The following is a 13,208-nucleotide window of genomic DNA, read 5'->3' on the forward strand; positions in this document are numbered from 1 at the left end:
AGGTGAGAGCAGAGAGGGTGGAAAGGAGAGGAGAGAGGAGACCGGGAAACGGAGAGAGGAGGGAGGAAGAGATAGGTGGGGGAGACAGCAGAAAGGCAGGGTGGGAGAGGTGGGCCAGGAGGAAGAAGCGCGGGTCGCTGCAAGCCCCAGCAGCCTGGAGGCTGAGTCCGCTGCGGAGCCCTAGCTGGAGTGGGGCTCTGGGAACCGGCTGCCCTGCACGATGCAGCCCAGGATCCTCTGCATCCTGCTTGCCGCCGTTTCAGGAGCTCAAGGCTGGGGCTACTGTGAGTGCCGCGCTCGGAGGCGGGCGGGGTCCGGCTGAGATACCCAGAGCCGGCAGGGCGGGTCCATGCGCCGCATTGCGGCTGGGTGGTCGCTGCTGCTTCCCGGGCTCTTGGCGCGCCGGCTCACTCCCATCTTCTCCTTGCTCTCCCCCGCGCTCCGCATTGCAGCTCCGAGGCTGCTGCGCACATGCTACAGGGCTGGGGCTAGAGCTGGGCTCCGTCAGGGCCGGGATTTGGGGCGGATATCCAAACCCAAGCTAGTGCCTGGATTTGAGACTCGGGCTGAGCCTAGGATGATCTGGGCTGGGGATGTTGCCGGAGGATGGGGCTGGACTTTGGAGCTGGCCCAGGGACTGGGGTTTGAGGCTGGGATCCAAGCAGTAGTGGGTGACCCTGACCTAGAGGGTGCTGCTACTGCTGGGGCTTGGGGAGCTAGTAGCAGTGGGTGCTGGCAAAGTCTTACATCTGGGGTTCAGGTTTGTGGGGAGCTTAAGGCTGGGGCTGCCTGGGTGTCTTGGGCTGGTTTGGATGCTGGGAGCTGCTACGGTTTAGGACTGTGTTGGGGGTGGGTGATGAATCAGGGCAGCTACTGGGCACCAGGCCCACAGGTTCCCCTCTGGCAGGAAAGGGAGCGTCCCTTGGGTGTGCAGCTGTTGCCGCGCTCCCTGCTGGGAGATGGGGCTGGGTCTTGCGGCAGCGGACGCAAGGTGGTGGTGGTGGTTGGAAGGGAGCGGGCAGACCCAGGTGTCAGTGGTACTGGCACTGACTGGCTGGCTTGCTCTCCCAACCCAGATGGCTGCGACGAGGAGCTGGTGGGGCCCCTGTATGCACGCTCTCTGGGTGCCTCCTCCTACTACGGGCTCTTCACGGCGCCACGCTTCGCCCGTCTGCACGGTGAGCACGCCACCGCGTGGTCATGCAAGGGACTCCCCGGGGCTGGGGTGGGGGGAGAGCGCGCATTGATATCCCTAACCCTTGTGTAGGTATAAGTGGATGGTCACCCCGGATTGGGGACCCGAATCCCTGGCTCCAGATAGACCTCATGAAGAAGCACCGGATCCGAGCCGTGGCCACGCAGGGTTCCTTTAATTCTTGGGACTGGGTCACACGTTACATGCTGCTCTATGGCGACCGCGTGGACAGCTGGACACCCTTCTACCAGCAAGGGCACAACGCGGTACTCCTAGCGCCCAGGCGCACACACCTGGAGAGCCTTCTCTGCTCTGGGCTCAGGGCTGGGTAACCCCTTCAAGGAAGAGAACAGGGTGGCAGTGAGGGTCCAGGAGAGGAACCTTAGAGCTGCCGGTTCTCTGTGTGGGCAAGACTCTTTCAGATCTCCGGGTTTCCATACACACACAGGTGGTGTGAAATCCCAGGGGGCTCCTGGAGGAGGTGGCATGCACCTGGACTTTTGTGGAAAGAATATGCTGGCGGGAGGGGGCACACTCCAGGCTAGGGAAACTGCACTGGCACTACTTCTGCCGCCGCTGCTGCCACCATGGTCACTGCTGAGCTACCAAGGCGGGGGACCATCCCGCAGGGTTTGCTTTGGAAGCCGATGGGCTGGGAGGCTTAGAGAAAGGCAAAAGAAGATGCAGGGGAGGTTTTAACTCATTTTGCCTCCACCCCACAGACCTTCTTCGGCAACGTGAATGAGTCCGCAGTGGTGCGCCACGACCTCCACTATCACTTCACAGCGCGCTACATCCGCATCGTGCCGCTTGCCTGGAACCCTCGTGGCAAGATCGGCCTGAGGCTGGGTCTCTACGGCTGCCCATACAGTAAGGGCGCGGAGGGCGCGGAGGGCGCGGAGGGCGCGGAGCGAGCGGCGGCACGGTGTGTGTGCGCGTGTGTATGCATGCGTAGGCGGGCTGCCCATACGGTAACGGCTCAGAGGCACGGTGTGTGTGCGCGCGCGTGCGCAGGGGAGATGTGTGGCTACCGCCAGCCTGGGCTCGCCAGCTGTCTTTTCGCTTTCTACACAGAGTCCGACGTACTGTATTTCGATGGTGACGATGCCATCTCTTACCGCTTCCCGCGAGGGGTCAGCCGAAGCCTGTGGGATGTGTTCGCGTTCAGCTTCAAGACAGAGGAGAAGGACGGGCTCCTATTGCACGCCGAGGGCGCCCAGGGGGACTATGTCACGCTGGAGCTGCAGGGCGCACACCTGCTGCTACACATGAGCCTGGGTGAGCGACCCGGGTGGCCCAACCCAGAGTCGCTGCTATTCCGCTTGCCGTTGTGCGGGAACCTAGCCATTCCTTTTCTGGCTGGCCGGGCCGTCCACCTTTGGCTAGGGAAACGGTGTCATTTGGTGTCAGGATTTGGTGTCAGCAGAGCCCTGGCCTCTGCCAGGAGGGCTGAGTTGTGAGCTCGGGTAAAGCCCTGCTTCAGCCTCACGGCAAACTCATGGAGAATCGTTGTGATCGGTTGTCTCCTGAGCTTGTCACCTGATGTGAGAGAAGCGGCTTTCAGCCTAAGGTTTTATAGTTAGGATAGCAGAAGTTTGCCCCAGTCAGCGGCCCCAGGGCACTGGGTGTGGCTCTGGGTCCTGCACCTGCTGGCGGGAGGGCTCACTCGGCCCCGCCCCCCACCCAGGCAGTAGCCCCATCCAGCCCAGGCCCGGGCACACGACGGTGAGCGCCGGTGGCGTCCTCAACGACCAACATTGGCACTACGTGCGCGTGGACCGCTTTGGCCGCAATGCCAATCTCACCCTGGACGGCTACGTGCAGCGCTTCGTGCTCAATGGCGACTTCGAAATGCTGAACTTGGACACGGAGGTGAGGCCGCCACAGGGAAGTGCTAGAGGCCAGTGCATGCGGGCTTGGGTGGAGCAGCGTGGGTTGTGGGGGATGCCTGTCTCCCTCCTGCGGCTGAAAAGTTTGCTTTACCGCTCCGAAATTTCGAAGCTGTCCGCGGCAGAGCGTCAGATCCTCCGCAAGATACGGGCCGCTGCGGAGGCCGCGGCTCGCTGTTAGCATGCCTGTGCCCGGGGTGCCCACCACCCCGAAACTTCTGGGATGCAGTCTGGGAATCAATCAAGGGAGGAAGCGTGTTCACTTGGTTCTTCCCACAACCATGCGGAAGGGGCCAACACCACCCCATCCCATCTGCAAAGCAAGAATCCCAAATGGGTTCGTTGTCTGTGGGGTCCTGCGTGCTTGGAGCCTGGCTTGGTGTGTGGGAACGTGCAGGGCGGGACAGACAGCCTCCCCATCAGCCTCCTCCCCCCGCAGATGTTCATCGGGGGCCTGGTGGGTGCCACACAGAAAAACCTCGCATACCGGCACAACTTTCGCGGCTGCATGGAGAACGTCATCTTCAACCGAGTCAACATCGCAGACCTGGCCGTGCGGCGCCATTCGCGGATCACCTTTGAGGCTAGTGGTGCGGGGGCACTGGGAGGGTGGAACCCCGGAGCCACTGGCCAGGCAGAGCTGGGGCGGAACACCCCTCCTTCGCCAGCCGCCAGATTCTCAAGTGTGTGTGTGGGAACGGGGGCAATAATCCCGCAAGGCACATGGGTCAGCCTCCACCCCCACCCCGTGGTGCTTCACCAACCCATGTGAAATGGTACTGCCGGGCCAAGGCGAGCTCGGGGTTGACGCTGCCTCGTCTCGCCCCTAGGGTAAGGTGGCGTTCCGTTGCTTGGACCCCGTGCCGCACCCCATCAACTTTGGAGGTCCGCACAACTTTGTGCAAGTGCCTGGGTTCCCGCGGCGCGGCCGCCTTGCTGTCTCCTTTCGCTTCCGCACGTGGGACCTCACGGGGCTTCTCCTCTTCTCCCGCCTGGGTGACGGCCTGGGCCACGTGGAACTGATGCTTAGCGAAGGACAGGTCAACGTTTCAGTGGCGCAGAGTGGCCGCAAGAAGCTGCAGTTCGCTGCCGGTGAGGGCTCAAGAAAGACTGTGGAGCTCAGGCAGGGGAGCGAGGCCGGGGCTTGCTGGCGCGGGGAGGGAGTGGCTGGAGGCAGTTCTGAGAAGCTGGGAGGCCTAGAGTTGTCTGGCAGCCATTCTGACTCTGCAGGGTCACCTGCTGGGGTCACACAGAGAGAAATAGGACTTTCAGAGTTGTCCTAAGTAGCAGGGGAGGCGGCACAGCGGGGGACACACTCCTGCTTCCTCTCTCCCTCTCCTTCCTCCTCCCGCCTCCCCTGAGCCTGCACCTGCGCCATTCTTCCTGTCCCCAGGGTACCGTCTGAATGATGGCTTCTGGCATGAGGTGAATTTTGTGGCCCAGGAAAACCAGGCAGTCATCAGCATTGACGACGTGGAGGGGGCAGAAGTTAGGGTCTCCTATCCACTGTTGATCCGAACAGGGACCTCCTACTTTTTTGGGGGTGAGTGGAGACCAGTGTCTCAGGGTGAGGGAGGGGAGAGGGAAGACACACAGAGAGGAGCCTGCTGGCACCTCTGGACCCCTGGGGAGTGGAAGCTCACGTCTGTGGTTGGCCTTTTCTCGCTCCTGGGAAGGGCCTTATAGCAGTTTGGTTGTTGCAGGTTGTCCCAAACCAGCTGGCCGATGGGGCTGCCACTCAAACCAGACAGCTTTCCATGGGTGTATGGAGCTGCTCAAAGTGGATGGGCAGCTGGTCAACCTGACGCTGGTGGAATTCCGGCGGCTTGGACACTATGCTGAGGTCCTCTTCGACACATGTGGCATCACGGACAGGTACCTTTCCCAGGAGTCTGGGAACCCCCTGGGCTGCCAGCAATAGGGCCTTTCTCACCTCCCATCTTCTTCTGTTGACTCAAGCTCAGAGTAGAAATAAAGCATGTACTGTTGGCCTTAGAGAGTGAGTGTGTGTGTGTGTGTGTGCGTGTGTGTGTGTGTGTACATGTGTGCACTGGTGGAGTGTAGGATAAGGCAGTTTCTGTTCTCTGGGGTGGAAAGGGGAGGGGGACCAGGAATACTTGAGGCCCAGCAGCATCCAATGCCCCTGCACCTGGTGAAAGAGCCCTGGTGTGCCCCAGGGGGACCTGGGAAGCGGCCTAGAGCTGCTGCAGAAGCTTCCTCTGCCTCCCAGTGAGCTTCCATCCCCTGGGCACTGACCCCTGGCCTAGGTGTAGCCCTAACATGTGTGAACATGATGGCCGCTGCTACCAGTCCTGGGACGACTTCATCTGCTACTGTGAACTCACAGGCTACAAGGGGGAGACCTGCCACCAGCGTAAGCCACCGGGGTGCTGGGGACAGCCAGGACCAGGACCGGGAGGCTGGGTGTGGGGGAGGTGAGGGGAAGGAAGGCCACTGAGAGGAGGGGATCCTGCCCTCCTAGGCCCCCCCCACCCCATGATCACCTTCTCCCAACTGCACTACCCACCAGCTTTGTACAAAGAGTCTTGTGAGGCTTATCGGCTCAGTGGGAAAACATCTGGGAATTTCACCATTGATCCTGATGGCAGCGGCCCCCTGAAGCCCTTCATGGTCTACTGTGATATTCGAGGTGAGAGGCTCCAAAGGGTAGCAAGGGGCAGTTGACCTGGCAACCGGGGATGTGGCAGGGAGGAGGGGCGTGGCAGTGAGATTAAACCCAGAAGGAGAAGGATACACTAAGGGATTTGTTACCGACCCATTCCGGCCTCCCCTGTGAGGGCGGGGCTGGGCTGCAGCACAGCTACTGGCTCCATGCCTTGACTCTGGGCTGCACTGGTGTGGGGGTGCTGGGGCTGTGGGGAAGTGGGAAGAGAGATGGGTGGGGAAGGCCCCCATGTGCAGCCAAGGCTCTGTGCCCTTCCTTGCTCCCAGAGAACCGGGCCTGGACGGTGGTGCGGCATGACAGGCTGTGGACCACACGGGTGACGGGCTCCAGCATGGATCGGCCCTTCCTGGGGGCAGTGCAGTACTGGAACGCGTCCTGGGAGGAGGTCAGCGCCCTGGCCAACGCCTCGCAGCACTGCGAGCAGTGGATCGAGTTCTCCTGCTATAACTCCCGCCTGCTCAACACGGGAGGTCAGGGCCAGTGTCTGGGAACCCCTGAGAGGGAGGAGGAGAGAGAGAGGAGGAAGCAGGCAGGAGTCTGGGCTGGAAGCTGATGGAGGCACAGGGCCTAGAAGCTGCCTTTCTCGCCCCTCTTTCCCTCTTCCTGCCAGGAGGCTATCCCTACAGCTTCTGGATTGGCCGTAACGAGGAGCAGCATTTCTATTGGGGAGGTTCACAGCCCGGGATCCAGCGCTGCGCCTGCGGGCTGGACCGGAGCTGCGTAGACCCTGCCCTGCACTGCAACTGTGATGCTGACCAGCCCCAGTGGTGAGTGGGGCAGGGCCCCTGGGGTCGGCTCAGCATCGCAGGGGCAGCTGAGTGGCAGGGCCTGAACCGGCGCCTCCCGCCCCGCAGGAGGACTGACAAGGGCCTGCTGACCTTCGTGGACCACCTGCCCGTCACGCAGGTGGTGGTGGGCGATACAAACCGCTCCACATCGGAGGCCCAGTTCTTCCTGAGGCCTCTGCGTTGCTATGGCGACCGTGAGTGGCAGGTTCCTTCTGCATGCCGCCCTCACGCTGGCTCTTGCGGGTCCAGAGTGTAGGCTGCTTGGGGTGGGGTGTGGTGTCTTTGGGATGCACTGGCAACTGCTGCTGCTGCTGCTGTGATCTGCCCCTCATTGTGCTCAGGACTGGCCCCTCCCCTAACTCCTTACCCTGGGGCCTCCTGGACAAGTCCTTGCTGTCTGCCATTCTGCAGGAAATTCCTGGAACACCATCTCCTTCCACACTGGGGCTGCGCTGCGCTTCCCTCCGATTCGTGCCAACCACAGCCTCGACGTGTCTTTCTACTTCAGGACCTCAGCTCCTTCTGGGGTATTTCTGGAGAACATGGGGGGCGCCTACTGCCAGTGGCGCCGGCCTTATGTGCGACTAGAGCTCAACAGTGAGCAGGCGGGCTCTGGGAGGGTGACGGGCAGGTGGGTGGGCACAGGCCTGGGGGCGGGCAGAAGCTGGGGTAGGAAGACTAGCCACTGGGAGAGGTGACTAGGGAAGGGCTCAGTGGCCCTGGATTGGCTGCTGTGTGTCCATGGGCACTTGCTTTGCCTATTGGGGCCTTGGTCCTCCTTACCTGTGAAAAAGAAAGGAAGCTGGACTCCTGGGATCTCCCCACCTTGGAGGAACTGTGGGGCTAGGGACCACAAGTCTTGCCTGCAGCCCATGGGCATGAGGCTTTAAGCCATTTAGAGAGTGTGTCACAGGCCAAGGCCAAAGCCAAGGTCAGGGGCCAGGGGAGGAGCCCCAGAAAGGTGAGGAAGGGAGGCTGGGAAGGACCCCACAGGCCTGAGCCTGCCCCCGTGGCCCTGTCCAGCATCCCGGGATGTGGTCTTCGCTTTCAACGTGGGCAATGGGGATGAGAACCTGACGGTGCACTCGGAGGACTTTGAGTTCAACGATGATGAATGGCACCTGGTCCGAGCGGAAATCAATGTGAAGCAGGCCCGACTACGTGTGGACCACCGGCCCTGGGTGCTGCGGCCCATGCCCCTACAGACCTACATCTGGCTGGAGTATGACCAACCCCTCTACGTGGGTGAGCAGCAGCTAGAGGTAGCTCTGGGGCACCCTTGCCCATCCCACTTTCTCAAGACTGGTCTCTGGGCTTCTGGTCCCTCTGCTTCATTTGCAGGCCAAGGTTCCCCCATTTCCCTCCAATCCCTGGCAGCCCCCTCCCAGCTTCTCCCATCACCCACTCCTTGCCCCGTCTGTTCTCAGGGTCTGCAGAGCTTAAGAGGCGCCCCTTTGTGGGATGCCTGAGGGCCATGCGTCTCAATGGAGTGACTCTGAACCTGGAGGGCCGTGCCAATGCCACTGAGGGCACCTCGCCCAACTGCACAGGCCGCTGTTCTCATCCCCGCTTCCCCTGTTTCCACGGAGGCCGCTGCGTGGAGCGCTACAGCTATTACACGTGTGACTGTGACCTTACGGCTTTCGATGGGCCGTACTGCAACCACGGTCAGTTGGCTACCCGGGGCATAGCCAGGTGTAGGGGAGAGTAGGGAAGGCGGGGGGTCTATAGCCAGTGTCAGGGAAAATGTCATCACTGGGTTCCTGAGCTTTGAGCTGGCAGGTGAAGATGCTGGTAGACTCCAAACCATCAAATAGGACGGGGCATGGCTGGTCCCATTTGCTGGTGTACAAAGAACTCAGAAACATCAAACCAGTCCCTTTCCCCTTGGTCCTGCCACCTCCAAGGTCACGGGCTGTTACCTTACCTACACGTAGCCCTCGGCTCACTGTGGCCTTCCAGGCCATTTCCTGTTGACAGCTGCTGTGCTCCAAAAACCTAGCCCCACCCTGGTTCTTGCTTAAAGCAAACCTTGACATTGCGCATAACATGACTGTACACACGTACGCAGGTTGCAGCCTCCTGGAAACTGGCCTGGACAGGGCAGGAGTCCACAGGCAGCTGGGTGGCTGGGCGGGGGGAGGGGTGGTTGTGGCAGACAGCGGACAGTGGACTTCCGGACCTGGATTGGAAGTGGGAGGAATGCCATGGCATGTACGATGGATGGAATCAGGCCAGCTCTATCCTTATCTTGGCTGTCCCTTCCAACATGCTCTTAGGTCAGTTATCAGCTATCTCTGGGCCTCTGCGTCCCCTTCTGTAAAATGCAGAGGTAGGGTCCAGTGAGCTCTTGGCCTTGTCGGGGCATTAAGATTCCATGTGGGACCCACAGGTACATGCAACAGGTTGGGGATGGGGATGGAGATTTTTTTTTTAGAAGCAATATGATTTTATTTAATTACACTGGAAACAACCCCAAATAATGTCTGAACCCAAAGTTACATAAAAAATGGCCCCAAATAGTTAACTGCTTTGAAGATCTGCAGTTTCCATAGTGTGAAGGCAGTCACAGCGAGGTCACCAGCTTCAGCCACGCACGGTGAGACAGACGCCCCTACCCCGGGAAGAGGCTCGGGTGCACTTGATGCTCTCCTTGCCAGTGTCGCTCAGCTGACCCCAGAAGGGGCAGTCCTGGTGGTGACTGTCCCCGCCCGTCATGTTACTGCTTGTTCTTCTGGCCATCCGTGACATGAGGACACAGACCCCTGGCCCTTGTTGACGTCATTGCCCATCCACCGACTCCTTCACAGCGTCACCTTATTGGGGGACGGAGATTTTAACCAGTGTCAGTCAGTGCGTGTGTGTGAGCCACTCAGAGCCTCAGAGTTGGGAAGCGAGGGGTCAGGGGTCCCTTCACCTCACTGCCTCTACCTCCAGACATCGGCGGCTTCTTCGAGCCAGGCACCTGGATGCGCTACAACCTGCAGTCAGCCCTGCGCTCTGCAGCCCGTGAGTTCTCCCATATGCTGAGCCGGCCTGTGCCAGGCTATGAGCCTGGCTACATCCCTGGCTACGACACTCCTGGCTACGTGCCTGGCTATCATGGCCCCGGGTACCGCTTGCCTGACTACCCACGGCCTGGTCGGCCCGTGCCCGGTTACCGTGGGCCTGTGTACAATGTCACGGGAGAGGAGGTGTCCTTCAGCTTCAGCACCAGCTCGGCACCCGCGGTCCTGCTCTACGTCAGCTCCTTCGTGCGTGACTACATGGCTGTGCTCATCAAGGAGGATGGTGAGCGCCGCTTCGGCCCTCCCAACCCTGCCCAGGCTGGCGCCCCATACTGACACCAGCTGGGTACAAGCAAAACCCACCCTTTTCCTCCCTCCCCATAGGGACCCTGCAGCTGCGGTACCAGCTAGGCACCAGCCCCTATGTGTACCAGCTAACCACGCGACCAGTGACCGACGGCCAGCCCCACAGCGTCAACATCACCCGAGTCTACCGCAACCTCTTCATCCAGGTATGGCAGGGGCAGGGGAGACCTCAGATCACAAGCTCATGCCCCCCCGCTCTGGTGCCAGCACCCCACATAATGTCAGCTGCAGAGGACTGCCATGTCCTCTGCCTACTGGGCCCTCCCAACACCCCAGTGCAGTGGTACAATAAGTCAGTGCCAAGAGGAAATTGTTTTTCCCAAAGTCAAATTTCTAAGACAGACCTCAGGGGCCGGGACTATGGTTCAATTGGCTAATCCTCCCCTTGCAAGTGCCAGTATCCCATAGAAGTGCTGGTTCATTTCCTGGCTGCTCCACTTTCCATTCAGCTCCCTCTTTATGGCCTGTGAAAGTAGTCCAGGATGGCCCCTTTGGGCTCTGCACCTGTGTGGGGGACACAGAGGAGGTTCCTGGTTCTTGGCTTTAGATCAGCTCAGTTCTAGCTGTTATGGCCATTTGGGGAGTGAACCAGCAGATGGAAGAGCTTTCTCTCTCTTTCTCTTAGTAAATCTGCCTTTTCAATAAAAATACATAATTTGTTAAAATGGTCTGAAACCCAGGCTGGTTTGCTGCTATTGATTTGTTTGTTTGATTCATTGATTGACTGAAATGCAGGGCAACCAGAGAAGGAGGGCAGGGGACAGCCAAAAAGAGAAGTCTTCCATCCTCTGGTTCACTTCCCAAACTGCCACAGCAGCTAGGTCTGGGCCAAGCTGAAGCCAGCAGCCAGGAATTATATCTACATCTCTCACATGGGTCGCAGGGGCCCAAGTCCTTGGATCATCATCCACTGCGTTTCCATGTACATTAGCAGGGAGCCGGATTAGAAGTAGAACCAGGAGCCAGCACTATGGCAGAGCAGGTTAAGTCCCTCCCTGCCTGTGATGCTGGCATCCCCTATGGATGCTGTTGCACTTTTGATCCACCTCCCTGCTGATGCGCCTAGGAAAGCAGCAGAAGAAACACCCACGCTAGAGACCTGGTCGAAGCTCTGAGCTCTTAGTTCTGACCTGGCCCAGACCCTGGGCTGTTGTAGCCATTTAGAGAGCAAACCAGCAGATGGAAGATCTCTGTCTCTCCTCCTCTCTCTGTAATGTAACTCTGTTTCACTTAGTTCCCAACTGATGGCTCACTTCCCAGGTTCCCACGATGGCAGAGGGCAGAAACCAGGAACTGTCTCTCATGTGCTTGCTGGAAATCCATTTACTTGAGCCACCCTGGCTGCCTTCCAGGGGCACATGAAGAAACAGCTGGAGTCAGGACTCAGAGTTGAGGCTCCAATCCATGCCCCCAGATGTGGAACTTGGGAATCCTAGCTAGCATCTTAACCTTCACTCCCTGTATCTAACCCCTGACTGAGTGGTTTTCTTAAACACACTAAATCCTACCCCTGGCTGGCAGCTGCCCGCTTGGCCACATTCAGCGCCATCCCCTTCACCCCCCGGTATCCAGGTGGACTACTTCTCCATGACAGAACAGAAGTTCTCCCTGCTGGTGGATAGCCAGCTGGACTCACCCAAGGCCTTGTATCTCGGGCGCGTGATGGGTAAGCAGAGGGTGCACAGCAGCCAGACCCTGGAGCCTGGGGCAGGGCTGGGGGTGTGGCAGAGAGGGGCGGGATGCGGGGCGGGACCGGGGAGGAGGTGGTCCGAGCCCTTCTCTGTCTCAGAAACGGGGGTGATTGACCCGGAGATCCAGCGCTACAACACCCCGGGTTTCTCGGGCTGCCTGTCCGGTGTTCGGTTCAACAACGTGGCACCACTCAAGACGCACTTCCGCAGCCCCCGGCCCATGACGGCGGAGCTGGCCGAGGCCCTCCGCGTCCAGGGGGAGCTGTCCGAGTCCAATTGCGGGGCCATGCCGCGGCTGGTCTCGGAGGTGCCGCCCGAGCTGGATCCTTGGTACCTGCCCCCAGGTACGGCCGAGCCTGGCGTGGCGCATGCGCGCACACGTATGTGGGAGGGGCGGCAGGGAAGCGAGCTAGCGCCCGGGCGCGCGGTCCCGACTGCCGCTTTCTCCTGCAGACTTCCTCTACTACCACGATGACGGCTGGGTCGCCATTCTGCTAGGCTGTGAGTAGCCCTGCTCGGCCGCTAACCCTCAGTTTCCGTGCAGGGATTCTGCCCCGTCCCCAGCCTGAGGGGTCTCGCGGGTGGTGGGATGCCTGTTGGTACAGAGAGACCACCGCGAGTGTGGTGTATGATCGGGCCGCAGATTCCCTGATATTTAAAGATCCTCTGGAAGTATTGAAATGGGGCTACAGCTGAGGACTGAGGAAATACACCAACAGCTGGGGAGATAAGAAACTGGGAAACCCCAGGGATACAGAAAGAGGGTGCTGGAATTAGAAGTGAGCTGAGGGCCAAGCCAGGCGTTGAGTTTCATGGGGTCATCTGGCTAGTTCTGGTGCGCATGTGTCAAGATGGTATGTACCTGAGTGTGTGTGTGAGAGAGAGGGCGCGAAAGCGCTGACAGTTGCTCTGTGTGTGTGTGATAGCACTGACGGTTGCTGTTCTTGCTTGCAGTCTTGGTGGCTTTCCTGCTACTGGGGCTGGTGGGCATGTTGGTGCTATTCTACCTGCAGAACCACCGCTACAAGGGCTCCTATCACACCAATGAGCCCAAGGCCGCCCACGACTACCATCCCAGCAGCAAACCCCACGCTGCAGGCGCTGCCCAGACCCCAGCCCCAGCCCCAGCCCCAGCCCCAGCCCCAGCTCCCAACCCTGCCCTGGCCTCAGCCTCAGCCCCAGCCCCGGCCCCTGGCCCAGCCCCAGCCCCTGGCTCAGGCCCAGGCCCAGCTGCAGCCTCTGGTCCCCGGGGTCAGACCCTACCCCGAATCTCGGAGGAGGGCAAGTCTGAATGAGTAGGGAGCAGGGGCTGCAGGGCCCAGCTCCTCCAATCCGCCCCCCCCTTCCCTGCCGCAACAGACATCTGGCCCCACCTAACCAGCTCTGCTCCAGAGACACCCCACCCCCCACCAAGTCTGGCAGGCAGAGCCACAGAAGGGAGCCGAGGGAGGGGGCCTCACTGCCTACACTCACTCTGGCCCCCCACCCCCACAGACTCCTGGCTCTGCGCCTGCCCCAGGGAAGCCTCTCGGGGGACAGGCCAGAACGGCCCTGCCCGCCCTCACCCTCTCCGTCCCAGCTGCTG

At 60.3% G+C, this 13,208-nt stretch overlaps 1 protein-coding gene across 1 annotated transcript; it reads left to right on the plus strand.

The window, feature by feature from the left end:
* The first annotated feature begins 207 nt into the window (after window positions 1–207).
* On the plus strand, window positions 208–13,000 carry LOC121170385 (contactin-associated protein 1-like). The gene is made up of 25 exons (XM_041001525.1): window positions 208–284; window positions 1,077–1,178; window positions 1,268–1,461; window positions 1,918–2,065; window positions 2,270–2,473; window positions 2,883–3,067; window positions 3,524–3,667; window positions 3,915–4,176; window positions 4,478–4,627; window positions 4,788–4,959; window positions 5,352–5,458; window positions 5,615–5,734; window positions 6,037–6,240; window positions 6,381–6,537; window positions 6,625–6,752; window positions 6,970–7,155; window positions 7,582–7,803; window positions 7,986–8,225; window positions 9,496–9,849; window positions 9,951–10,078; window positions 11,505–11,598; window positions 11,722–11,967; window positions 12,077–12,124; window positions 12,578–12,828; window positions 12,983–13,000. Exons 1-25 carry the CDS (start codon window positions 221–223, stop codon window positions 12,998–13,000), a joined length of 4,128 nt encoding a protein of 1,375 aa, XP_040857459.1. The 5' UTR covers window positions 208–220.
* The last annotated feature ends 208 nt before the right edge of the window (window positions 13,001–13,208 follow it).

Source organism: Ochotona curzoniae, unplaced genomic scaffold (genome assembly GCF_017591425.1).
Source record: "Ochotona curzoniae isolate NIBS_2020 unplaced genomic scaffold, NIBS_Ocur_1.0 scaffold_2453, whole genome shotgun sequence".
NCBI lineage: Eukaryota > Metazoa > Chordata > Mammalia > Lagomorpha > Ochotonidae > Ochotona > Ochotona curzoniae.